This window comes from Callionymus lyra, chromosome 6, assembly GCF_982586985.1.
Source record: "Callionymus lyra chromosome 6, fCalLyr1.hap1.1, whole genome shotgun sequence".
Taxonomy (NCBI): domain Eukaryota; kingdom Metazoa; phylum Chordata; class Actinopteri; order Syngnathiformes; family Callionymidae; genus Callionymus; species Callionymus lyra.
Window position 1 is genome coordinate 33,601,669 of NC_141823.1, and position 26,285 is coordinate 33,627,953.

Here is a 26,285-nt window from a genome sequence, read left to right on the forward strand (position 1 = left end):
AAAAAAAAAACGGGGCTTTTCAGTGTGAGTCATTGATAGTGTGATTTAAATTGCATCTGTCAAGACACCAAACTAATTCTCCCACCAGGCCGATAATTCATCTCATACAACGACAATCATTCTGTCCAGATTCCTCAGTTGCGGTGAAACAGACTTTAGTGGTTCATGCTGGTGTGAATCTAAGGGATGCTTTATTGAAAGAAATTCATCACACACAAACACACACACATTGACGCTGGGATGATTTATGGCCAGCCGTGTCTAATGGATTTCCTTGGCACTTGAGAAATTATGAAAAAAAAAATAATTAGCCTTTTGTGACCCTATGTCCGTCAGCCTTCCCCTCACACACACTCTATTTATGCTCACACACACACACAGTGACCCAGGCAATTGGTGTCTCACTCTGTAGGTAATTACAGTGTAAATGTGTTTGGCATAACTGGCACAGATTTGTCTTCACTAAATAACGTGACAGCTCTTGTTTATACTTGTCATGTTGTTACTGGACCCTGGTGACTTATTTTAATGGGCTGGCTGTCATCAAGCAGGAAATAAATAGCTAAACACGCCGAGTAATGATCAGTGCTGAGCAGCTAATTGTTTAAAATACAGAACACTGTACACTGGTAAATTCTACAGTATGTTATTATCTTTATAATGAGTTTTTATGTACGATAAGTACTTTTTGAATGATTCTCTCAATTTTGTATTGGTTAATAAAAACACAGTTAATATCTTTAAATTATTATTAGAGGTTTCAGAGCAACTTTTGAATTTAAATATTTTTTTATTCTATAAAAAAAGGTTAAATCGGTCAAAATGGTAAGAAACATTACAAACTCAAATCCTGTCATGCAGGGTATGTTATGTGTCCAGAGGAAGTTTTAAATACATGAGTTGGTTAAAGTTTAATGTTGATACTAATCCAAAGTAGCACCTACATTTTCACTACAGTAGTCCCACCCACTTTCCTCTGACTCTCACCCTAAAGCACTTCGCGAAAGTAGGAACAAGTGATTGCAGTGACACTGTGCTCTACAAATATTACTTACTTACTTACTTTCTGAGAGAGTGCACAGAAGGGAGGGGCGAGACAAATGGAAGTTGAGTTTTGAACGGCTACAAAGTAGTAACAAGTAGTAACTCACCTCCCAAGAGTTTTAATTAGCTGCTCCCATTAACATGTTAGAGCTGAAGAAACCTTGAACCGTGGATGCTGATGTGAAAAGAAGACCCTGAACTCTGCCGTCTGTCTCTCCTGTCCTACCACCATCATCATCTAGCCGATGGTTACCGAACATTTATTGTTACAATTCATTTGAAAGCACGTCAATGAAGTTCCTATGATGGCCGGAGAAGGATGAGAATGAGTCGGAGGGGGGCGGAATAGAGACAGAGGGATGTCGGCAGAAGGATTATTAGTTGAAGGTATTATGGGGGAATGTGGGGGTCTGACACACTGGAATGTGGATTAGTGTCATTTTCCTGCATTTCCGCTCACATGATCACAAAACAAGTGAATTTTGTCACCTGAACTCGGCTGTGCTGAGCAGAGAGAAAAAAGATTTTATGTGTAACAAATAGCTTCGTCCTGACTTTCTTAACCAGCATCTCTCCATGTCCCCCGCAGCACGGACTTGGACCTGGAATGTGACAGCTATCAGGAGGATTACTATGACAGGTACTGTCATAAATCTTCTGTGTAAGGTCACACACCTCACTGCTCCCGTGTGTGTTTGAGACGACTAAAGCTGATTCTTCATCCCTCCTGTCGCGTGTCGTCTCTGTTCTCTGTCATCATCTGCTCCTCCGCTGTTCGACACCTCGGCTCTTTTGCACCGTATCAAAAAAACATGTGCAATTTCCTCTGCTGGACCGAAGATCAAAAGTAGAACGTCTCTCTGAGTGTGAGGACGACATTCTCTTTCAGTTTGAAGTATAAGGACGACTGTCTTATCTCTCTTTAATGAATCTGGTTTCATGTTTCACTCTTATATTGTGTAGCAAGTAATCGTGTTACTGTTATGATTTTCTATTTAATTAGAATTAAATTCATATAATATGTTTTCTTTTGCATCCAATCTGACTTGACCTGCTGATGTGTTTTTATTTTTCAAACCAATTTAATGTTTGAAACATCAACTTAGAAACCATTTGATTGTCTAAGCGCTTTGTGACCCTGGTCTCGAAAAGCGCTATATAAATAAATATTACTTAATTACTTACTTACCTGCACTGCAGTATTTTGCTTTTACAAATAAGAAATTGAGGATTAAGGTGATTTTTTAAATATACAAAAAAAAAATACTTTATGACTACAATACATTCCCATGCCACTTATCCAATCATATTTCACTATATCTTTCTCTCATTTGGCTGTTAGCGAACCGGCTGTTGTGAATTCCCATTTGGATCCATTCCATTCTTCACTCTCAGAAGCTCTGGTTGCTGCTTCGCTTCTCCTGTCCTGCGTTTATTCTCTTGGTGTGATAACATGGGAAATATTATTGATGGCAGGTTAGTAGAGTAAGAGAAGAGTTTAAAAGTGTGAAACATTTTTATTCAAAGCAGTTCTTGAATTATTTATCTGACAAACACAAGGACAAGATGGTGACCATAGCTTCACTGGGGAAATAGAAATCTCCCCAATGAGTGGTAAAGCACCAATTTAAAGGTTAAGTGATTTAATGTAAGAACAAAGACCACTTAATAAAACTTGATGTGTGGAAGCACTTTTCAATATCGGCAGGTGTGTGTTCGTCCAGAAAAGGATGCATTAGGGACGATCAAGACAACAAATGACCTTCTGTTGTTAATTTAATTATTTATTATTAAGGAGCCGCTTCGACCATTATTGCGAATGTCATCATTTTGTTAGAACAAAGAAGAAAATCAGCCGTGTTGTCTCTCTCCATCTGCTCAGTCTGGTCAAAGTGAACACAGAAATATTATTAATTTTGCCTTCACTCTCTGCTCTGCTGCGCTGAGTATTGACTGCTATTTCTTCTTTGTTGTGGTGCTTTTCATCATTTGCTTTTCCTTGCTCTGCATTTTTTCCGCCCTTGCTCAGGAGAAACACGCGCTACAGATTTTCAATTTGCTTTTTACACACTCCATGATTATTCCCCCAGATGCAGACGTGTCTTATAGCTTGTGTGTGCATTTTTGTGTGTTAAACATGCTCGCTCAGAGTCATGTTGTGTCTTTTGGGAATAAAGGCTTGCCTGTGTGTGTCTGTGAGTGTGTATGTGTAGGTGTGTGAGTGTGTGTTGATATGGAAGATAAAGTGACCATCATTCGTCCTCTCGTCCAAACATGAAAGAAAAGTGTTGTTCCACAGGAAGATAACAAGTCAGGCCGACAAAGCTGCTTTACGTGTGCGGTCTAATCCACAGAGACAAACACTCGCTTGCACTTTCCTCTAATCCTCGCTCATTGTCCTCTCGTTCATTCTCAGAGATGACACTTCAAAGCCAGTCTAACAACACATTGTCTCTGTGTCCCGGCAAACTGCTCTGAAGGACTTTAAACTCCCATAAGTCTTCGGTCTGGTGTCTGTCTCCCATGCAGAGCCCATAATCTTACACACTTGCAGTGGCCTAATACACTTCATCCTTGTGTGACGGGGTGTAGAGCATCATTGTGTGGCACTCAGCCAGTTAAGAAATGTACAAACATGACAATAGAGAAAACAACACAATGATTTTCCAACACAAAACACATTCAAAATAAGTCCCATTGCCAACAGTCTTATCTGTAAATCTGAATCATGATTTGAGTTGTCACAGCTGACTGATAGAGATGTGCAGCAGAGGAGCTTTCTCTCATCTTTGTTTGCACGTCAGATCAGACGTCCTCTGTCCCGGATACACTCAGATAAATCTATTAACCAACAATCACAGGGAACCTCATCGTTTGGATTTCAGGTGTTTCTAATTCAAAAAACGATCCACAACAGAGTCAGAAAATCAGTTGGATAGTAATATATATAATATATCAGTAATATATATATATATATATATATATATATATACAGTGCCTTGCGAAAGTATTCGGCCCCCTTGAACCTTTCAACATTTCGCCACATTTCAGGCTTCAAACATAAAGATATAAAATTTTAATTTTTTGTCATGAATCAACAACAAGTGGGACACAATCGTGAAGTGGAACGAAATTTATTGGATAATTTAAACTTTTTTAACAAATAAAAAACTGAAAAGTGGGGGGTGCAATATTATTCGGGCCCCTTGCGCTAATACTTTGTAGCGCCACCTTTTGCTGCAATTACAGCTGCAAGTCGCTTGGGGTATGTCTCTATCAGTTTTGCACATCAAGAGACTGGAATTCTTGCCCATTCTTCCTTGCAAAACAGCTCGAGCTCAGTGAGGTTGGATGGAGAGCGTTTGTGAACAGCAGTCTTCAGCTCTTTCCACAGATTCTCGATTGGATTCAGGTCTGGACTTTGACTTGGCCATTCAAACACCTGGATACGTCTATTTGTGAACCATTCCATTGTAGATTTGGCTTTATGTTTTGGATCATTGTCCTGTTGGAAGATAAATCTCCGTCCCAGTCTCAGGTCTTTTGCAGACTCCAACAGGTTTTCTTCCAGAATGGTCCTGTATTTGGCTCCATCCATCTTCCCATCAATTTTAGCCATCTTCCCTGTCCCTGCTGAAGAAAAGCAGGCCCAAACCATGATGCTGCCACCACCATGTTTGACAGTGGGGATGGTGTGTTCAGGGTGATGAGCTGTGTTGCTTTTACGGCAAACATATCGTTTTGCATTGTGGCCAAAAAGTTCGATTTTGGTTTCATCTGACCAGAGCACCTTCTTCCACATGTTTGGTGTGTCTCCCAGGTGGCTTGTGGCAAACTTTAAACAAGACTTTTTATGGATATCTTTGAGAAATGGCTTTCTTCTTGCCACTCTTCCATAAAGGCCAGATTTGTGAAGTGCACGACTGATTGTTGTCCTATGGACAGACTCTCCCACCTCAGCTGTAGTTATCTGCAGTTCATCCAGAGTGATCATGGGCCTCTTGGCTGCATCTCTGATCAGTCTTCTCCTTGTTTGAGATGAAAGTTTGGAGGGACGGCCGGGTCTTGGTAGATTTGCAGTGGTCTGATACTCCTTCCGTTTCAATATAATTGCTTGCACAGTGCTCCTTGAGATGTTTAAAGCTTGGGAAATCTTTTTGTATCCAAATCCGGCTTTAAACTTCTCCACAACAGTATCTCGGACCTGCCTGGTGTGTTCCTTTGTCTTCATGGTTCTCTCTGCGCTTTAAACAGAACCCTGAGACTATCAAAGAGCAGGTGCATTTATACGGAGACTTGATTACACACAGGTGCATTCTATTTATCATCATCAGTCATTTAGGACAACATTGGATCATTCAAAGATCCTCACTGAACTTCTGGAGTGAGTTTGCTGCACTGAAAGTAAAGGGGCCGAATAATATTGCACGCCCCACTTTTCAGTTTTTTATTTGTTAAAAATGTTTAAATTATCCAATAAATTTCGTTCCACTTCACGATTGTGTCCCACTTGTTGTTGATTCATGACAAAAAATTAAAATTTTATATCTTTATGTTTGAAGCCTGAAATGTGGCGAAATGTTGAAAGGTTCAAGGGGGGCGAATACTTTCGCAAGGCACTGTATATATATATATATATTGTATTGTATTTATAGTGTGTGTGAGGAACCATCAGTAGATTCTGATCCACAGACCTCAGAGCCCGAGCTGGCGTGTAAGGCTGGATCAGATCAGTGATGTAAGGAGGAGCCTGACCATGAATAGCTCTGAAAGTAAGAACCAGAATTTTAAAGTTGATCCTGAAAGAAACTGAAAGCCAGTGAAGAGTTATACGGATCGGAGAAATGTGAGTTCTTCTACTAGAGCAGAATTCTCGGTGCAGAGTTCTGTATCAACTGCAGGCCAGACAGCTCCTTCTTGTTAAGACATGAAAAGAAACTGAATTAAACAATTAAAACTTAAAATTCAGTTAAACATTTTAATTATTTTTTAACTGAATTAAAACAATTAAACAATGAATTAATTGTCATCAATTCCACCTCCAAGGGACTCATTGTATAAACAAAACACATGCGTGATAGCAGCTGGCTACAGGAGGAGTAAGGACCATTAATATCTCTTAATGGACTCCCCTCTCATAATCACTTGTTTGCCGAGATTTCAGACAAGGGAGAACTTTATAAAGTAATGTTCAAAACATGCGTAGGACATACTGCATCTTGGAGAGAAAGACTTCAACATGAGAGTAAGCCAGGAGAGTTGGGTTGTCCCTTTAAGATCTTGAGTGGAGGAAACTGAAATTTGACTGACTTATTGCCTTTTATTTTTTTACATACTCAAGTGTGAAGCATATAAACTGTTCATATAATTAATAAATGTCGCTTGACCAAAGGTGTATATACAGTATACTCGGTACACAATCGTACAGTCCCTTTGAATTGACCTGAACACTTACTGGTGTCATGACCACTTGACACGTCAAAATATTTATTTTTTCTTTCTGTTAAGATTTGGCCTGAGACCAACACTGACAAACACTGAAGCGACTTTTCAGCTCCCACTGTGGAGTTTAACTGAGATACACCCGCTGTCACCGGCAGTGCCAGCCTGGCGGCGAGCTATTGATCGGCTCTGACAGAACCAATTACATTCAGTGGCAGATAGAGACACGGAGCTGTCCACGGGGAGGCGGCGATGCCAGAGCCAGAGAAAGATGAATGTGCTTGAAAAACAAAGGGACAAAATATCAGTATTGTTGTTCTTGGTTTATTTTGTTTTCATCATTTGTGTGTCTGTTTTCTCCTTTGTTGTCCCAGACTGGAAGTGATTATTCACAGAAGTGACCAAAGAAAGGAATGTGACCAAAGAAAGGACCATTCAGAGCAGTTTATAATATAATTGAAGTTTAAAATATAAGTCAGTGGTGCACCTCGAGTGTGTCACAAACATGCTGTTTGCTAGCTATGTCATTCTGAAGGTGGAACATTACACTTTGTATCTTTGTTTGTTTGGAATTTCAAGATCTAGTTACCGTACATTTCTGATGCGATTTTAAAGCAGTCATTTGTATTATAAGATTGAAGACAGTTTTATAAAATCTAACCTTTGGAAATAAATCTATGAATTATGTCTCAGAAACTTCTTGACCAGGTAAAGATGGATTTATGTGCCCTGTGAAAATCACCAGTCAAGAAAAACAATGACAATCCATCTATCTTAGTAATGACCATATAATCTCAAGACCTACATGCTTATCAAAGCATTTATTAACATTAAAATTAAATGTAGCCTGGGCAGCAGGCATAGTAAAACTCTAGTGGCAAGAGGAACTACTACGACAGAAACCAACTTTTCAAAGAGCCATTTCTGATTATTTTAAATGAACAGGCTCACATTCAGTATTTGAAGCATGTATAATAAATCTTTAGACACAAGAAAAGACCATGTGACATGAACTGCACGGATGAAAAATAACAGGTTTTAAGCATTATTAAAATTACACACAACAATCAAAGCTATTTTTAGCATCTTAACCTTACTCTGATGTATTTCCAGGGTCTACGACTACCAGCTTGTCCCGGCGTCACTGTCGCCACTACCTGGGGGAGTGAGCCCAGCCAAGAGGTTCCGCTCATCCTCTTCCTCCTCCAGGCACAGACGCAGCCGAGACAGAACCCACTCCAGAAGCTCCAGAGCTCACTCCAGCAGTTCATCCACAGCCAAGCGTGAGTCTATTTCAGCAGCAGGGAGCGGTGAGGGTGATTGACATTGGAGAAAGACATGGATTACAGCTAAAACAAAAGTTGATTTATTGAACAGTCGCATAAAAAAAAAATACTTTTCCATAAGCATCTGGGTAGGTAGGTAGGTAGAACTTTATTGATCCCTCAGGAGGTCTCCTTCCGGGACATTTTTTTTTCCAATAAGACACAGCAATACAGCAATTATTCATAAAAATAAATAAAATAAATAAATAAATAAGAACAAGAACAAAGAGAAATGAAGAGAAAGAACAAGATGATACAATCTAAGTCTAAAGATAAGATAAAGAACATAGATCAAAGAAAAATAACAAAGACAAAGGATACAAAGATTAACATAGAACAGAACATCAAGATACTTTTACTCCACTCCTGCCTCCAAACTCAGAATTGTACAATCTAATTGCCCGTGGGTCTATTTGTTTTGCATCTGGGGATGAGCATCTGCTTCTCTGTTCACTGATGAAAGTGTTCAGTGGATGACTGTCATCATCCATGATGGACAGTAGTTTGTTCAATGATCTCCTCTCAGCAACTGTCACCAGTGAGTCCAGCTTCATTCCAACCACAGAGCCAGCCCTCCTGATCAACCTGTCCAACCTGTTGACACTCCTCTTGGACACATTCCCACCCCAAAACACCACAGCATAGAAAAGGACACTGACCACCACAGACTGGTAGAACATGCAGAGGAGCTTCTTGCAGATGTTAAATGATCGAAGCCTCCTCAGAAAGTACATTCTACTCTGAACTTTCGTATATACATGGTGTGTGCTGCAGGACTAGTCCAGTTTACTGTCCAGCCGCACACCGAGGTACTTATAGTTGAGAACTATCTCCACCTCGTCGCCTCTGATGAACACTGGACGTGGCTTTGTCCTGGACCTCCCGAAGTCCAAGTCCAGCTCCTTGATCTTTGAGGTGTTCAGCTGCAAGTGGTTCCTCTCACTCCAGTCCACAAAGTCACGTATCAGACTCCTATACTCGTCTTTGCTGTTGTCCCTGATGCATCCAACAATGGCAGTGTCGTCAGCATACTTCTGGACGAGACTCAGCTCGGAGTTGTAGCAGAAGTCTGAAGTTTAGATGATGAAGAGAAGAGAGGCCAGTACTGTCCCCTGAGGTGCTCCTGTACTGCACACCACAGTGTCAGTCGTGATGTTCTTTCAGCCTGACATACTGTGGTCGATCAGTAAAATAATCTGTAATCCAGGAGACCAGACCAGGGTCCACATGCATCTGTGTCAATTTGTCCTGCAGCAGAGTGGGCTGGATAGTGTTGAAGGCACTAGAAAAGTCCAGGAACAGGATCCTCACTGAACCACTTCCTTTATCCCGGTGGGAGTAGGTCCGATGCAGGAGGTGGAGAATGGCATCTTGTACATCAACTGCTGGCCGGTAGGCAAACTGCAGGGGGTCTTGCACGTGCTGGACTTTTGGCCTGAGATGTTTGAGGACCAGCTGCTCCAGTGTCTTCATCAGCTGCCACCGGTCTGTATCTTTCAGCAAGCTCGATCAGATCTTTTTTCGGGACTGGAACGATACAGGAAGTCTTCCACAGGGTTGGTACTTTCACCAGCTATAGACTGAGGTTGAAGACATGCTGGAGCGGCTCAGCTAGTTCAGCAGCACAGTTGTGTAGCAGCCGAGCAGACACCTTGTCAGGACCAGCAGCCTTCCCTGGACGAATCCTCCGAAGTACATGGACGTGTACTTGGAGTGAGGTGATGCTGGGAAGTGGTTGTGTGGAGCTGAAGGAAGTAAAGAAAGGTGGGGCAGGTTCTGAAGCGGGCAGCAGTGAGGGTGAGTCCGCCTGCTTAAACCTGTTGAAAAAGTTGTTGAGACTGTTTGCCTCCTCCACCGTGTCCACTGCAGTCAGAGAAGACTTGGTCTTGTGTCCAGTGATGGTTTTAACACCATCCCAGACCTCTCTTATTTCTTCAGCTTCTCCTCCAACCTCCTCCTGTAGGTGTCCTTTGCCCTCAAGCATCGCTTCACCTCCTGCTGTGCTGACCTCATGGCGTCCCTGCTCCTGAAAGTCACCTTCTTCCTGTCAAGGACATCCTGGACCTCCTTTGTTACCCACAGTTTATTATTAGGGTAACAACGGACAGTCTTAGCAGGGGCGACAACATCTAAGCAGAAATTTAAATAATCCGTTAGACAGTGTGTCTGTCCCTCGATGTCCTCACCATGAGACTTCAGCAGCACATCCCAGTCTCCATTCCAGTCTGTGGTGTCAAGCAGTCTCTGATGGCGTCCTCCACAGCTGGTGTCCACTTCCTGATTGTCTTAGTGGTCACAGTTTGTCTCTGCACCAGACAGTAACAAAACAATCTAGAATGTTTTGTCTCTAATTAATATTCTTAGAGACAAAACCACCTTGACGCTTATGGAAAAATGTTTGACTGGAATATTAAATCAAATAAAAGCTCATTCCAATAGTAAAAAATAATTTGGTGAACAGAGCAAAGAAAATGCAAACATTATGACATTTCAATTCAATTAAACAGAAGACATACACAATAATGTAAAATTATAGCAGCAGGTATATTATAGTAGTATATATTTTTTCTAAGGTTTTTACCAATTTGTATAAAATAACATAACACATAAGAAGTAATTTTTTTTTTCACTTATTTTAAAAAATATATACAAATTTATAATTCATTTTACCAACACAAAAAATATTTTTTGGTTTGTTCAAATAAATTCTAAATATGTATAAAACATCCTGAACCACGTTTTTAATTTTGCTCTTCTTATTATCTACTTATTTATCCATATACAATGTCTGTGCTCACAGTCGGCATGGAGGAGCTGCAGGTTATTAAAAAGGAGCTGACGCTGATCAAGACACAAATCGATGGGCTGCTTGACAGCCTGGACAGGATGGACGAGGAGACGAACGACCACAAAGGTGAATAACAACACAACTTGCACACAACTGAACCCTAGCGTTGCCTCTAGGTCGAGCTGAACGACCTCCAGCACTGCATATGTATTTATGAAAGGGATGAATCAAACATAGTTGTTTCGGGCCTTTGGGTCACTTTGACTTTGAATCTTGAGATAACACAAGGCTTAAATAAATAAACATGGTCTGTATATTAACACCTCTGTTTAAAGTCAACATCAATGCTAAAGGACATGCATTCTTTCTATGTGTGTTATTTCACAGTGAACACTCCACAAACATACAGAGATGAATTGATGAAGAGCTTTCCAGGGTTTCCCCTGAGACCAATTGAGCTGAGATTATTTATGTCGAAGGACATAAATGTCAGAATGTTGAAAGGCAAGTTTGGGAAACCCATTTTAAACCTGTTGTCGTATCACACACAAACCACTAACAGAATGTAAGATGAGGCACACACGCAGATTTTAATGTTCAGTGCAGCTGTCTCCTCTTGTATGTATCACCTTCAGCGATTGAGCTCTCTCTTCTTCATATTAATTTGTCTGCCGGATTCCCTCGTCCCTCATCATCTTCCTCCTCTGTCGCTCACCTCCTTCACATCCATCCATCATCCTGTCACTCCCACTTTAGTCTCCTGTCTGTCTTCAGGAGTCAAGTCAGCAGGTTGAAGACTGTAATTTCTGCTTTTGTCCTAGAGCCGAGATTTATTGTCTTCTGAAACCCACACCCTTAAGTTTGAATGTTTTTTTCTACGGGTGTCCTTGCAGGGTCTCCTGCAGGGGAGGACAGTCCTGCTGGGTCACCGTACTGTTTATCCGCCTGCAGTCCAGATCACTCTTTCTCCTCCCTCTCCCCTATAAGCTCCTACCATCAAAGCCAGAAGGAGAACCTGGACCTGAGGGACCCAGATGACTACCACCACACGGTAAATGGGGTTGGATTATAGCATTTAATTTCCTGTCTGGATCAAACTAGGACAACGTTATCACATCATTTCTGTTCAGTCCACATGAGGACCAGTGTTTGCTCCAGTCACCTGTGTTTATTCTGACTTCCGGGCTGTAGATGTGTTGGAAACCAAAGTCATTAGTTACTTTATGGGTTTATATGAACATAGATGCTTCCTGTTGATGTTAGAATTATTCTAAGCGTGTAGAAGCGTTTGAGGAATATACACTAAAGCACCAAATCCTGTCAGCTGTGACTGGAAAAATTAATTTGGATTTAATTTCTGCATGTTATTATTTACCCTCACATAAACGTTCAACTGTTTTAAAGTGAACCTCAACCTCAATGTCATCAATTTTTCGGGTCTGCGTTTCTTCGTATCAACCTATGGCTCTAGTGCTCCCTACTGGCGGTGTATGGTACTTTAAGAGGGATTTAGTAAATAGATGACCCATGAACTACGCTGCGGAGTAATTTAATATTTTCAGAATCAAAGGTCAGTGCTTTTAAACGTTAAAATGGCGTTTTCTAACATTTCTCTTTCCTGCCCCAGATGAGGAATCACAACTTTGGTCTGGAGGATGAAATATGAACTCAAAAAGAAAACAAAAAGATTGAAGGAGGTGCCAAACATGGGGAAGAGTTTAAAGACCATCAAGATCATCTCTCAGACTGTCACGTATCCAAATAACATATCAGGTGTTCATATGTTGAAAAGTTAATCAGATAATTCCTTTGGTATTCTTTCATGTCATCTCCTCTTTTGACCTTCTTGCTAGTTAATTCTTGTTTTGATCAGTTCATACTTACAACTGCTGACTTATTGGTTGCAGTTTTGGTGTAACTTGGTGATGTGCAACATTGATCGAGTCATGCATATAGTATAGCTATAACGTCTTTTGGATATGAAGGGTCCAGTCTCTTTCTAACACGATGAAGTCAATGAGAAAGGACAACAAATGTAAGCTGTGGGTACTTTACCAACATTTTAACAACAATAATATATGTGTAGAATATGAAATGACACCCACACTAAAGACATCCCAGTGTCGCAATAATAATCCAGATGAGACGGCACAGTTAGTGTGATTGCTTTTATGTAAGCAGCTTAGATGTGAAGGACAGCCATCGTCATGAGAGTTTACACAAGTGCCAATAGATTTAACATTGAGTTTTCTGCTGCAGTCTGGGTTGTAGCCGAGTGTACCTTCACATGCATCACTGTCAGATCCTGTCCTTCTAGTTCAGGGGTCACTAACCCTTTGATACCACAAGCTACACTAAGAGCACTGAGGGATCAGAAGGGCTACTATATGTTTGAGACTCTTTTCGGAAAGGTTGCTTTCCAATGTTTAACTAATGTTTAATATAATATGTCAATTGTTTATTTACAATGATTATCAAGATAGGAAACATGACATCTAACATTAAAAGTGGGTTCATTCAAAACAACGTATTCATGGAACAGTTGGGTGACCCCTGTACTAGTACCATTAGATATGGATCTGCACATGACGTCTATTCATCATGTGATGGTGCCAGACAGGATGGGAATCAAAAGAAACCATTGTTTGCATGCTTAGAGGAAGCGCTAGTCATGTCATAACCACCTAAAAGTTGTATAAAAGACCTCATAAGTTTAGTCATGACTAAACTGAAACGCACTACTCTTGCTGAACGAGCAAATATGTCGAGCATTACACAACTCTAGTGGCGACTAAAATGAAAGCATACAGTAAATGAAGCAGGTACTGGGTAGAATTTAGCATCCTAACACAAACATCCCTACAAAGATAAATTACTTACTTCCTTACTACATCCCTACTTTTACATAACAATGTGTTGTGCGTTGATTAGAAGACCTGCAGTGTCAGGTTGAAGGTTGGAATCTGCCAGCACCAGTAAATTAGATTACTAACATAAAATCTTGAATCTTATTGTGAACATAACAATTTGTCGCAAATATAACAAAAACATAAAACAAAAATATATTTATAAAACAAAATGAGCTGCGGAATGTTGCGGTGCATTTGGGGCACTAGTAATAAAGCAAGAAAATAAGATTATACTGACATTTAAACTTACCTTTTAATATTTTTGTGTACTATACAAACATCCAAATTCAGCTCACTTTTGTTTCTTTCTGCATCGTCAAAGGAATGTCAGCATCTCTTCCATCATGTGTTTGGCTCAGAGAGAAGATCAATGTGTAATATTGTGTATTATGATCAAATTTAGATGTTCTGTCTGATTTAAATGTTGTTATATGACATCTCACAGTTTTTTTTTTATGAAAATGAAATTCAGATTGTGCTGTCTGTTTTTGGTTTGAATTATTAAGATAAGCCAAGTAAAAATACTCATTGTCACATCATTAAAAGTATTTTCACGTTGAGTAAAAATACCTGGCTTGATTTTGTGTGTGTGTGTGAAAGTCTTATGGTTAACAAGCTACTTGTTAGTGCTTACAATTCTTTTCTGACAAGTTTTCTCTAGTTTAGTTTTAGAAAAAGGGGTTAATTAATTTAAAAAGGAAAGGTAAGTAAAGAAAAATAAAGTATTTTATAGTATAAAGTAAAAAATAATATAAGTAAAAAAGTGAGTATATTGGTTAAACAAATGTGCATATAAACAGTATTTCGGAAATATATTTTCGAGTATGATTTGATATAATAAAAATATTAAATAAATACAGTTTGACCTCATTAGTTTGCCACCTACAACCCCTCCTGGAACAGACCCCTCATGAAGACAATGGAATTCCATTCTGATGGAACATTTCAAAATAAAAAGTTTCTCGTGAATCTCTTCTCCAAGTCATTACAAATTATCTCTTGTTGAAACAAACCATGTCATTCTAGTGGAAGAGTGTTCCAAAAATCATGTTTGCTTCAGCAACATTACGTGTTCTAACGAAAGAAATATGCTTGAAATATATAACGTGCTTCAGTTTTTCTTTTTTGTAGTATTGACTTGTGTGTCATGTTCATTTGAGTTCAAATTCAGACGTTAGTGCAGGTGGGCGTGACCTTGGTACTGCTTCCGCCTTTTCCAAAATCCAAGTGGAACTCTTGCGCAACCTCTGCTGTTGACAGAACGATAGCAGTGAGCAAAGTCGACTGATGGCAAAGTGATTTAATATTCTGTGGGTGAAGCTGAAAATTACTTTATTCGCTTCTGTTCGGAACGAGTCCATCTAAGTTCACTCATGAACACGCACAGACTGCAGAACATCAAGAATCATATTCTACCTGAATATAAGGTGAGGAATTACGTTTTAAAGTGTATATATAATACAACGAAAATGCTAATATATCCAGTATTATCTTTCTGTCATTATTAATTAAAATATATATTTATACTTTACTAGTATAGAAATAATGTTGATGGTAGATAGATATCGTGTTTATGAGCACAAAGTACCAGATAACACTACATTTGGAGAGTGATATTAATTCAAAGATAGATAAACAACCTACACAACCCCCAAACCTGACTTGAGGACTTTAGAAAATATTTCGACCTTTTTAAAATATTGCTAATGTAATGTTAAAATGACGTGTATTAGATAAGTCACTCACTAAACTAAAAGTATCTATATAACCGTGGTTCTACGAATAGTTGTGAGTCCCTCGACAGAATTTCTCTATGGGTTACACTCTCCACCAGGCCTTCACTCCCTTAGAATGGCTGTCTATGACACTCAGATGGTGTGTCCCAAATCGCACACTTCTGCAATTGCAATATTTTGAGTACACAAGTGAGTGCACACTGAGCAGTGTGTGGAAATGTAATTCACTTTTCTCTTTCAATTGTTCACTCAAACGGCCATGGGATATGTTTCCAATGGTCGGTATAGGTGTTAAAAATACGTAGAAGCTGTTGAATAATTTTTGGTAAGTGCATAGCAGCAGTGTTTGTTTCGACAGTACTAGCCTGTCTACTGCGCAAGTAAGTGCACTGTCTTACAGAATTCATAGAACTACTGTAGTCAAGATGACTTGTGGTTTCTACTTTATTTGTGTGAGGCCCTCTACTGGCTGTCGCTGTGGGCTACAATGTGCGCAGCACAGGGATAAATGTACTCCCAGAAAACCGCCCTTTGGTGAAATGTGTGTGGCCAGGACCCACGTTTTGAGGAGCAGGACCTTGTTAACCAGGCTGTGGACACCTACACTGTCGTGAGCCACTGTGAGTGCTGTTGTAATGACAACAAACTCCTATCGTGACCCACACCTCGCACCTGAACTTACCCTCCACAGACACTAGATAAGTGGTAGCATTGTAGAAGCTGGTTATATTAAATAAACAGGTGAGGGGTCTATAAAAACTAGAAGGAGACCACTCAAACTCCAGAGGAATAGGTCTGAAACTCCAGATGGAAAGCTGAATCTAGAGATAACATAACCAGAGATTATTATCAATAATATTACTATAATATTTTTGAGACCCTAAAGACACAGCAGGAGTAAGTAAGTGCCATGACGTATGGCACACTCTCTGGGTGTCTCCCACTTCCCCGTGGATGTACTTCATGGCAGTGGTTCCAGCCCGTCAGATTAAGGAAGGACCTGGAAGTCAGACACATCCGGTCCGGTGCTGGCAGAGGAGGAACTCTTCTCTTCCATTTACACCACCTAAAAGACTGATGATAACATACCTACGAACATGAGGTGGGTCCGGTTGGTTCGGCTCCTCAGGGTTTCCCTCGCAAACAACTTCACAGGATGACTGTCCTGGGACGTGCCGGATTTTGAGCGCTCCTCTGCTCTCGGAATACAGGTGACCTAGGAACCACTGGAGGGAGCCTGACCGCCATGTGAGCCGCATTCATCCTCTTCCTCGAGTCCATAGACACACACTGGCCTAGAGGATTGAGCAACAAGTCATCAGCCTCGTATCAGCGATGATTGTGCCTGCATGCTCCTGGCTGGTGGTCTGATGTCAGTCCTCCGACAGCCTGTAGAGGGCAGACCACGAAAGCAGTTTAACCTTGATTTGTCTATTACAATCTATAACAGTCTTTGCACTTCATGTTTTTGTCAATGAGTCATGTTTTAACAAGCAGATTGTTTTATTTAAAACCAAGTATCCTTTTCTTCATGTTTTCTAGAGCTCACCAATGGCAGTGTCAGCCAGTCCTCTGACGACTCATGTGCTGAATGTTGCCGCTGGGGTCCCCGGGGCAAACATGGCTCTTAGGCTGTTTCGACAGGATGCCTCAACAAAAGCCTGGAACTTGGTTACTACAGGGTAAAACCTGACAACGGTTTAGTTAACTACTGCAATGGGATTGATGGTTTGAATACAATTGGCTAAAAATGTCCAATTAAACATCCAATTGAACCTTTAACCTTTGAACATGAGCCACTATATTTATGTTTTTGGTTATAACTATATGTTTTCATTTCTTGTCTTCCAATGATTTGAGTCTTACACTGACATTTTTACAACTGATATTTGTTATCATTTCAACATTTACAATGATTTAAAAAGCCGTGGTTGGTTTAATCACGTTATTTCTGCTTATCAATTTATTACAGCAAAGTTTATGCACATTATGAAAGAAAAAATCAATCAATTTGACACTGTATCTTAAATATTTGATTCATTTTAAATACATTTTATATTTTCTCTTGACCACAGTATTTGAAGCACTTACATTTTCACTTGGAAAACCCTTAAAAACAAGTTTTCTTTTCTAACCAGCACCACCAACAGTGATGGCCGCTGTCCAGGACTCATCACCAAACAAATGTTCCTTCCTGGCGTATATAAGCTACACTTTGAAACAGGACACTACTGGGGGAACATGGGGGAGACAAGCTTTTACCCCTATGTTGAGGTGAGGAACATGTCAGTAAATTCACCATTTCATTTGACCCACAGTAATTGTTGTTTTCTGATGCAGATTGTGTTCACCATCAGTGACTCTGAACAAAAGTACCATGTTCCTCTTCTACTCAGTAGATTCTCTTACAGCACATACAGAGGAAGCTAGTATGACGCGTCGCTGATTTAAAAGAGTGAACCGTTTTCAGGATGACTAAACCTGTTTCATGTCATAGTAGAACAGTTATTTGATCATTTAAACTCTGTTTTTTGTTACTCTAAAATAAATGTTGAATACCATTTGCATTGTGTCTGTGCCTGTTCTTTTCTAAACCCAATTAAACATTTATGTCTCAATAACATTAAAAAAGGTTCCATTTGTGCTTCGTCCATATATCTGATTACAAGTTACAAACTACACATTCAGTAAATAAAACTGAATAAATCATCCATACAATTGCACATAGAAATGCAGAACTGTACACTTTCACATGATAAAGTTGGACATTTATGTTTTCGTTTAATAAATTACTCATAGTAGTTGAATAAAAATGAATACCGAAAAATTACGTTTAAAAACATCCATTTATAATGGATTAACATGGATAAATCTGGTATTGTTAGACGAGTACATGTTTTATTTGTATTAACAACAATGGCTCCAGCGATTGACTTCGATTGCTTTAGCCTGTCAGACTCGACTCGCCGTGTTCGATTACTCTTCCCTGTGAAGGACGGGCCTGGCTGGCTACTTGGTGACGATACTGCTAAATCACTTTTCTTTGTTTTCCGTCTACGTTTTTGCAATAAAGAATGGCAGACGACGAATTACAAGCAATACGACAGCAGAGGATGGCCGAACTCCAGGCAAAACAAGGGGTAAAGAGACAGGAATCTTGAGAGAAACGTGTTTTCGCTCCCCTTATATGGAGATGCTTAGCTGCCCGGGTTAGCATGTGGAGATAAAAATGTCACTCTTGTAAACAACGTTTCTCATGTTCGATGATTTTACAACAAATTTCAATTCATGGAAAATAAAGTCACATGCGCTACGCCTTTATTTAATCATAGAAGGAGAAGAAGCTGGTCGTAATGAGAAGACGGATCACACCCATCTATTGTTGCATGTATTTTCTGACAAATACTTGTCATACTTGTATTTATTAATACATGTAAAAATACATTGAGGATGAATTGTGTACTGTGACATTTTCTTGTATTTTGACAATACTGTAAGAAACTAAACTAAATGAGATCATCAGTTTATTTTTAATAATTAAATAATTGTTATAATGATTATTGGTATGCTGCACAAGTTGTTGTTGTATTATATATATATATATTTATATCAGTGTTATACTCTGTAAACTTATTATTTTCCATGTTAAATATTTGTCATTATGTTATGGTGGTCCTTTTATTTTAATTTTATTTTCCTTCAGGGTGGCTCATCAAACAATCAGCAAGGAGAAGAAGCAAAACAGAGGTAATTTTTAATTAATTTTAGTATAAATACTTTTTGTTTCATTATATATATATATATATAATATTATTCCATTCCCCTGTTTGTATCTGAATAACAGTATTGTCAATTGTTTTGTCTTGTCAACAGAGAAGAAGAAATGAGAAACTCAATATTAGCCCAGGTTCTAGAACAGGCTGCGCGAGCTAGATGTAAGTACTTCAACTGCAATATATGTTGGTAACTAAAATATGAATTAACTTGTTTTCATTTTATTTTCAGTAAGCAATTTAGCTTTAGTAAAGCCTGAAAAAGCCAAAGCCGTCGAGAACTACCTGATACAAATGGCCCGTTTTGGACAGTTGGGGGGAAAGGTAAAAAAAAAGGTTTTTGTTAATTAGTCTTTCTGTTATTTTAGCAGAGATCAGGTGAAAGTTACTTGGTACAGTAATGCTTGCTGCATACAAGTGTTTTTAAGCTTCTTTTTTGTTGTTGTTTTTTTCAGATCTCAGAGTCCGGATTGATCGAGATACTTGAAAAGGTCAACAAGCAGAACGAAAAGAAGACGACTGTTAAAGTGAGTTTGAAGTTTCCAATATCTCATTAGCTGATGTGCTGATATACATATAAATGTGATGGCTGAAACACTTTCACCCGACGGTTGAAGCAGACTTGAGGCATATTAGTAACTACATTTTTAAAAATTATACTGATGTTACTGTTTCAGAAGTACCCCTGTAGATGTATTTTTCCATTTAAACAATAATTATAATCAGTGTATGAAGTGTTATTGAATGATTAACATGCAAGACTATTAAGGTATATGTCGGGGTTCACTGTTATACCTGGATTCTTAGTTATAAGCGAAAGAAAGTTTATGTTTAAGTCGACTGCATTAAGAGGACAAATCAGTATGATATCGCGGTATATACTAGATTAGAAAACAAGATTAACCAAATTGGGACTAAGGGTGCATAGATCCCGATAACTTAATCAAGCATCTAAAGACGCATCACAAAGCAGTTTAGAAAAATAGAAGACTGACAAAACAAAGAAGCTAACTATGGCAATTCTGCAAAGACTAGATAATAACATAAAAAAGCGCTCAAATTTATTTAGATGGACAGTCCTAAAAGTGGATCTAAAATGAGGGCTATTGCCACGTTTTTGTATATTAAGAACCATGGTACTGTATTCCCCTTGTATTCCCATATATATATATATATATATACATATATACATATATTCCAGGCATGTTTGTGTGCATTTAAAGAGTTGCTTGCCAGGTTTATTGCGCTATTTTCCTCACAAACTTGTAACTTTATAGTATGTTGTACAGACTGTCTTTGTGTTATGCGGTTGTAGGGTAAAAACAGTTTACAATTGAACAATTCTCTATATTTTCTCAATATGCTTTTAAAAATATAAACACTTTGTTCATTTTATTTAAATGAATACAATCTTTGTATTGTTTATTTTGCATCTTATTCAAAGCAAAACCAGTGTTATTTCAAAGTTGGGAATAAAAGTTAATATTTAAACACTGGTAACGGATCAGTGTATCGGTATTTAGACCATAAAAGTCAGATCTGTGCATCCCTAATTAGAATGTTGACATACATGAGAACGTCAATGTTTTGTTACAAAGGAAGAAGCATGGCAAAATGACAATGTCTTCAGTTACTGTTCTCATTGTAAAGTAACCTAAGATTATCGAGGATGAGGAGAAATTATTTTCCAGAAGATAAAACTGTTCAATGCTTTGTTTTTCAGTTCAACAGACGGAGGGTGATGGATTCGGATGAAGAGGATGAAGATGATTAACCCAACTGGAATCTAGGCAGAGACCCTGCAACATGTTTTCTTAGTTTGGTTCATCCCTAAATGGTGGCGCACCCTTCCATCTCGAGGACGAGCACAGCTACTGTGTTGCTTCTAAATAAGCAGTGATTTCGTCATGATAAAAAAGACAAAGTGACATTATTTTTCATCAAAATATCTTCAGTATGTTTCATCAAAATGGGTGCTGATGCTGATAAACTTTTGCCAATAGGTGACCCTTAAGGAAAGCAAAAGGCGGTTAAGGCTTTGGTATATTTCACATCTGCTGCAATGTTTTCTCTTCCCATCAAAACATCTATTTTGGATGTTGCACTTGTTCATTTTCTCACTGCATACCTGTATTTGGATTGTTTACAAAAATAAATAAAATGCCTTAAGTTGATTTGTTTATTGCTGTCTTAAAATCATTGTCAAAGTACAAAAAATGTAAGTACTTCTGGGTTGAATTGGCATCAGGTGGCTGATAATCATTAGATTCGTAAAAAATGATATCTCTTTCTCTCAATATATGTTAATTTCTGCTTAAGGACTGTTGATTCAATAAAGATCGTGTATGTGTGTATAGCAGGGCCGGGTCTAGACAGGCATGTATGAGGGGGCAGCCACAAATCTTGAGGGGGCATTGTGCTGTTACTTACTTACTTACATGTAAGTTTGAGAGGGCCAGGCCCCCTCTTGCCCCTGCCTAGACCCGGCCCTGGTGTATAGGGTTATAAAACGGTGGTTAAACACTGGTTTTAATTATATTGGCAAGCCAATAATTTGTAGAGAGAAACTTTTTTAAATACCTTCTCCAATTTTTTTTTTTTAAACTACAAATGTTAATCATTTTCATTCACTTCGCTCCTTGAAGTCAAGTAGGCGGGGCTATAGTGTCTTCATTTTCACACGAGGGTGGTCAGATGTTTTTGATTGGCTGACTCGGCTGTAGTGCCTCAGTAGACTGGTGATCATTGGTGGGAGTATTTTGTCACATGTTAGAAACCAGCCTATCAGTAACCAGAGTCGTCTGTCGTATGGTTCAGAAATGGTAGCTCTCATATGTACCGAACGCTCTCTGGACTTTTCACAGACTTGAATCTCTACCACACCGTTAGTTGTACTTTTAAAACCATTCTCATACATTTCAGCATGCCAGCAGATATCATGGACAAAACGCAGGTTGTGACATGCACTGCTCCTGTAAATATTGCTGTCATCAAATACTGTGAGTATTTTCGACTTCAGCCGTACGTCATATCTTATTCACGCTTTATGTCATGTGTTTAATATTGTTTACCAGTAGTTACATGGTTTCGTTGGATTTAAAAAAAAGTTTCTATTGTGTTTATATTTATATATATATATATTGCTTTAGGGGGGAAGAGAAACGAAGATCTGATTCTACCCATCAACTCATCGTTGAGCGTCACTTTGCATCAAGACCAGGTAATACAACATATTTAAATAACATCAACAGACTTGAATTGAACTTTGTGTTGTGCCTGGCCGCTTATACTATATGTATATGTATAGTTCAAATGTTGCTGAGGGGTAATATCTGACTTAAATGAGTGAAGTCTTATAGTAAAGCATACACATACCAACAGATTGTTACAGTAGGACCATATTCCTAAGATTGAGTAGTTACCTCTTATTAGTACCATAAACAAACATGCATACAAACTTAACATTTGGGAAAATAAGACCTACATCAAGGTAGATGTTCACTACTATGTAAGTAAGTAAGTAAGTAATTTTTATTTGTATAGCGCTTTTCCAGACCAGGGTCACGAAACGCTTAAACAATCAAAACAATATTCAATAAAGTATATACTTTCATCAAGATCAAGATAAAACTGATAACACAACAGGAGTTCCAGAAAATCAAGGAAAAGCCTGAACAAATAAAAACGTCTTAAGATGTTTCTTGAAGGAGTCAGTAGACTCCATCAAGCGCAAAGAGAGAGGAGGATCATTCACTATATTCACTGTTGTTGACTTAATTTTGATAAACTCGTCTCTCCATCAATACAAATCTAATTTTTGCAGTTGAAAACAACAACGACAGCCGCAACAAGCAGGTTGTTTGAGGAAGATAAACTATGGCTGAATGGTAAGGAGGAGGACATCAACCACCCGAGACTACAGGCCTGTCTGAGAGAGAGTGAGAGTGCTTTTATTAACTTGTTTTCGCAGACAGATGATGCGATACTAACAATAACACTGATCTTTCTGTACAGTTCGACGTCTGGCACGGAAGCGACGCAGCAACGCTGACTCTGATGCTGCTGGACTGTCTCACAAGGTTCACATATGTTCTGAGAATAACTTCCCAACTGCTGCCGGACTGGCGTCTTCTGCTGCTGGATTTGCTTGTCTCGGTAGAATTTCTTGTCATCAATGAGCCGCAAGAATAAAGTGTTTTTAACCCATTTTTTTTGTTGCAGTCTACACTCTAGCTCGTCTGTTTGGCGTGGAGGGGGAACTCTCAGGGATTGCTCGGCAGGGTTCAGGAAGCGCGTGCAGGAGCATGTATGGTGGATTTGTTCAGTGGCTCATGGGCCAGAAGAAGGATGGAAAAGACAGTCTTGCCCAGCAGGTGGAACCAGAGAGCCATTGGTCTGAGCTCAGGATTCTCGTTCTCGTGGTGCGATTTAAATCTGTTTTCTGTAGAATAAACGCTATAATTTGATCAATACTTTATGCGCCCCTTCACAGGCAAGTGCAGAGAGGAAACATGTTGGAAGCACGTCTGGGATGCAAACCAGTGTAGAAACAAGCTCTCTTTTGAAGGTGAGAAAACACTTGCAATACAGTTTTGTAAATTCCACTCCTCAGAATCTGATAAGAAAATGGCTGTTATGATTCTTTAATTAAGTCAATCTAATCTAATCCAATCTAAATTTATTTCAAAACAGTTTAGGAGCTCAATAAATCGACCAGACACTAAAGGCAACAGTGTTTTTGGATTGACCCTTTGAAGAAATGAGCACGTCCTTTTCACAGTGCAGTACAGGGTTCTTTCTGTCAGTAAAACTAGATCTGAACACATCTGATGTTACTGATCAAGAGTTCTGTGAATTTAAAACATTTCCTAAAAAGATCTGCGTTCGCTTTTCATCTTTGAAAGATTCATTATCTGTCTTGTGTATGTGTGTGTCGTTCTCCAGCACCGGGCAGAGTCTGTGGTTCCAGGACGCATGGAGGAGATGATCAGTGCTGTGAGGAGGAAAGACTTTGTTGCCTTTGCAGAACTTACAATGAAAGACAGTAACCAGTTCCATGCAACCTGCCTGGACACCTTCCCGCCCATCTTCTACCTGAACAGAGTCTCTCAACAGATCATCCACTTGGTGCATTGCTACAACAAACACTGTCAAGAGACAAGAGTGAGCATCTAATTGTCATGTTGTGAAGACATATTTCGTGTGATTATTATTAAGATTGTTCAAATAATTATTTCAGGTTTTCTTTTGTTTTTTAAAATTAAATTAACATTTTTTTCCACATTTGATTTCTGCTTCTGTCAGGTGGCGTACACCTTTGATGCAGGACCCAACGCTGTGATTTTCACTCTTAAGCAGCACATCCCAGAGTTTGTCCAGCTCGTCCAACACTTCTTTCCACCGGAAATTAATGGTGTACAGTAAGTAGACAAATAATTTGTAAATTAATTAATTAATTAAAAAAGTAAAAACAATTACTTGTTTTTTTCCTGCAGATTCATAAAAGGTCTCCCTGTGGAAAAAGTGACTCTTTCTGAAGACTTAAAACGGGCCATTCGTTTAGAGCCAATGCCCAAAGGAATCGGCTATGTCATAAGTACTCAGGTATGACTGAATCCACTCCCTTTTAAAACATGGGTTGATCGAACAAACATGCACATATGTTTTCAGCTTGATCACAACTGACATTATAATATCTAAAAGTTGTCAAAACACATTTAAACGGAGTCAAAATTATCGGCGCTCACTTATAATTTAAAAATGCTTAAGCCCATCCTTCTTTTTTTTGTTGTTAGTAAGCCATCTTTTTTTTACAGCATCATGGTGCTCTCTGACACTCCCTGCAATTGCACAAACGTGCACTTTACTAGTTAGGCTTTGTGGGCCAAATAAAATCTTTGCAGGCCATAATTGGCGGATTATTTATTGTCTGTGAACACATTTATAATTTCCAACATTAGCTACCGAACCCTCTTAATTTAGTTTTAAGGGTAACCTTTCTAGACCTCATTGCACATATAAAATGTCACTCTGGGCTATATGAATCTTTCCTCTGATGTCTGTGTCTTGTTCCAGCCTGGACCAGGACCACGTGTGGTGGAGGATCCGAAGCAGCATCTACTAGGATCTGATGGTCACCCTATCGTCTTAGCTTGACATCTGCGATGCTGAACAAGACGAGAAATTAACTTGTTTCTTTTTAACTCCGTTGATCACATTTTTAGCTATTGTTTCATGGTCACATGAGGCAACTTAATTGTTTTAAATTGAAACAGAATTTTCTTCCTAGAGTAATTTGTCAAATTATGTTGACATTCTGAACATGTTGCTCAATGAAGAGTACAATTCAATACAACTTTGTATTCAAGCTAAATTGCTTCCAGATTTACTTGACAGGTAATTACAAACACAAAGGAGATCACATGATCCTTCGTATTCATCTGTGTGACATTAATACTGTAAACATTTTTTAAAAATAAAATGGATGGAAATGAGTCACATGGCCTAAATTCATTTCATCAGATTGTTTTTTGCAGGTCAGTACAAGGTAATTGCTGGCCTCGGTGACAAATCAGTCCCAGAAAACCAATATTTTTGTACCTGCCCAGCTGGACAGAGTTTAAAAAAAAGCAGTAGGTTATTGTCCCTTTGTGAGCTCAGTTTCTTTATGGGACGGACATATGGGATCTGTTGGAATCTGACCTCAACATCATAAATGTGTACAAGGACATGTTTTTAAATTATTTATATAATAGCATGTTCTTTATGTTGTACACTTCACAAAATCGATGCATGAGGGTCAATGCTAGTAGAATGTTAAGAACATTTTCTACTGAAGCGTCTTAAACGAAGTGCAACTCAACTTTTTATATAATTTTTCATATATATTACTAATAATTACGGTTTGTGACACCAAAGAAACAACATCATAAGTCTGATTTTATATGTATAGGTCTGAAAGAATGAAGACTCCACGAGGGAGGATGGAAAACTTGAACAACTGTTTATACGAACATGGCTATTTGTATCACACATGATTAGAAACATCAAGGGTGATAGAATTCCAAGTAAAAAGAGCAAATGTCTTTGACTGGTTTTAACAACAAGGGAGGGTCTACTTCGTGGTACTAACAGGAAAGATATTTCAGCTTTAAATGTAAATATCTGTACATTACTCTTTTTAAATAAATGTTTCTGATCTCAACATGGTTGGTGCTCAGAAAGTTTCTTTTTTTTCTTAACTGGGTTTTTTATGTTCTGTTTTTACC

General features: G+C 38.8%; 4 protein-coding genes across 5 annotated transcripts in view; all 4 read left to right on the plus strand.

Moving 5' to 3' along the window:
* The window catches only part of LOC148078886 (RNA-binding Raly-like protein), a 40,946-nt gene extending 26,885 nt beyond the window's left edge, over positions 1-14,061 (plus strand). Inside the window, exons 3-7 of one of the 2 annotated variants that reach the window (XM_087792929.1) lie at positions 1,634-1,684; positions 7,600-7,769; positions 10,612-10,725; positions 11,493-11,650; positions 12,227-14,061. In XM_087792929.1, the coding sequence (XP_087649055.1) occupies positions 1,634-1,684; positions 7,600-7,769; positions 10,612-10,725; positions 11,493-11,650; positions 12,227-12,265 (532 nt within the window). In that variant the 3' untranslated portion in view covers positions 12,266-14,061. The remainder of the gene's footprint in view (positions 1-1,633; positions 1,685-7,599; positions 7,770-10,611; positions 10,726-11,492; positions 11,651-12,226) is intronic. The other variant, XM_087792930.1, reaches the window with a different exon arrangement.
* A 688-nt stretch (positions 14,062-14,749) lies between these two features.
* uraha (urate (5-hydroxyiso-) hydrolase a) lies at positions 14,750-17,807 on the plus strand. The gene is made up of 4 exons (XM_087792933.1): positions 14,750-14,935; positions 16,787-16,926; positions 17,383-17,518; positions 17,585-17,807. The coding sequence occupies exons 1-4, from the start codon at positions 14,882-14,884 to the stop codon at positions 17,672-17,674; spliced, it is 420 nt and encodes a 139-aa protein (XP_087649059.1). The 5' UTR covers positions 14,750-14,881; the 3' UTR covers positions 17,675-17,807.
* Positions 17,808-18,229: 422 nt separating this feature from the next.
* Positions 18,230-21,191, plus strand: pdcd5 (programmed cell death 5). The gene is made up of 6 exons (XM_087792934.1): positions 18,230-18,384; positions 18,948-18,991; positions 19,118-19,179; positions 19,250-19,341; positions 19,473-19,544; positions 20,741-21,191. Exons 1-6 carry the CDS (start codon positions 18,319-18,321, stop codon positions 20,789-20,791), a joined length of 387 nt encoding a protein of 128 aa, XP_087649060.1. The 5' UTR covers positions 18,230-18,318; the 3' UTR covers positions 20,792-21,191.
* Positions 21,192-21,840: 649 nt separating this feature from the next.
* Positions 21,841-25,526, plus strand: mvda (mevalonate (diphospho) decarboxylase a). The gene is made up of 10 exons (XM_087792927.1): positions 21,841-22,016; positions 22,167-22,237; positions 22,841-22,955; positions 23,032-23,172; positions 23,239-23,438; positions 23,510-23,584; positions 23,962-24,180; positions 24,322-24,437; positions 24,513-24,621; positions 25,093-25,526. Exons 1-10 carry the CDS (start codon positions 21,851-21,853, stop codon positions 25,171-25,173), a joined length of 1,293 nt encoding a protein of 430 aa, XP_087649053.1. The 5' UTR covers positions 21,841-21,850; the 3' UTR covers positions 25,174-25,526.
* Positions 25,527-26,285: the final 759 nt, after the last annotated feature.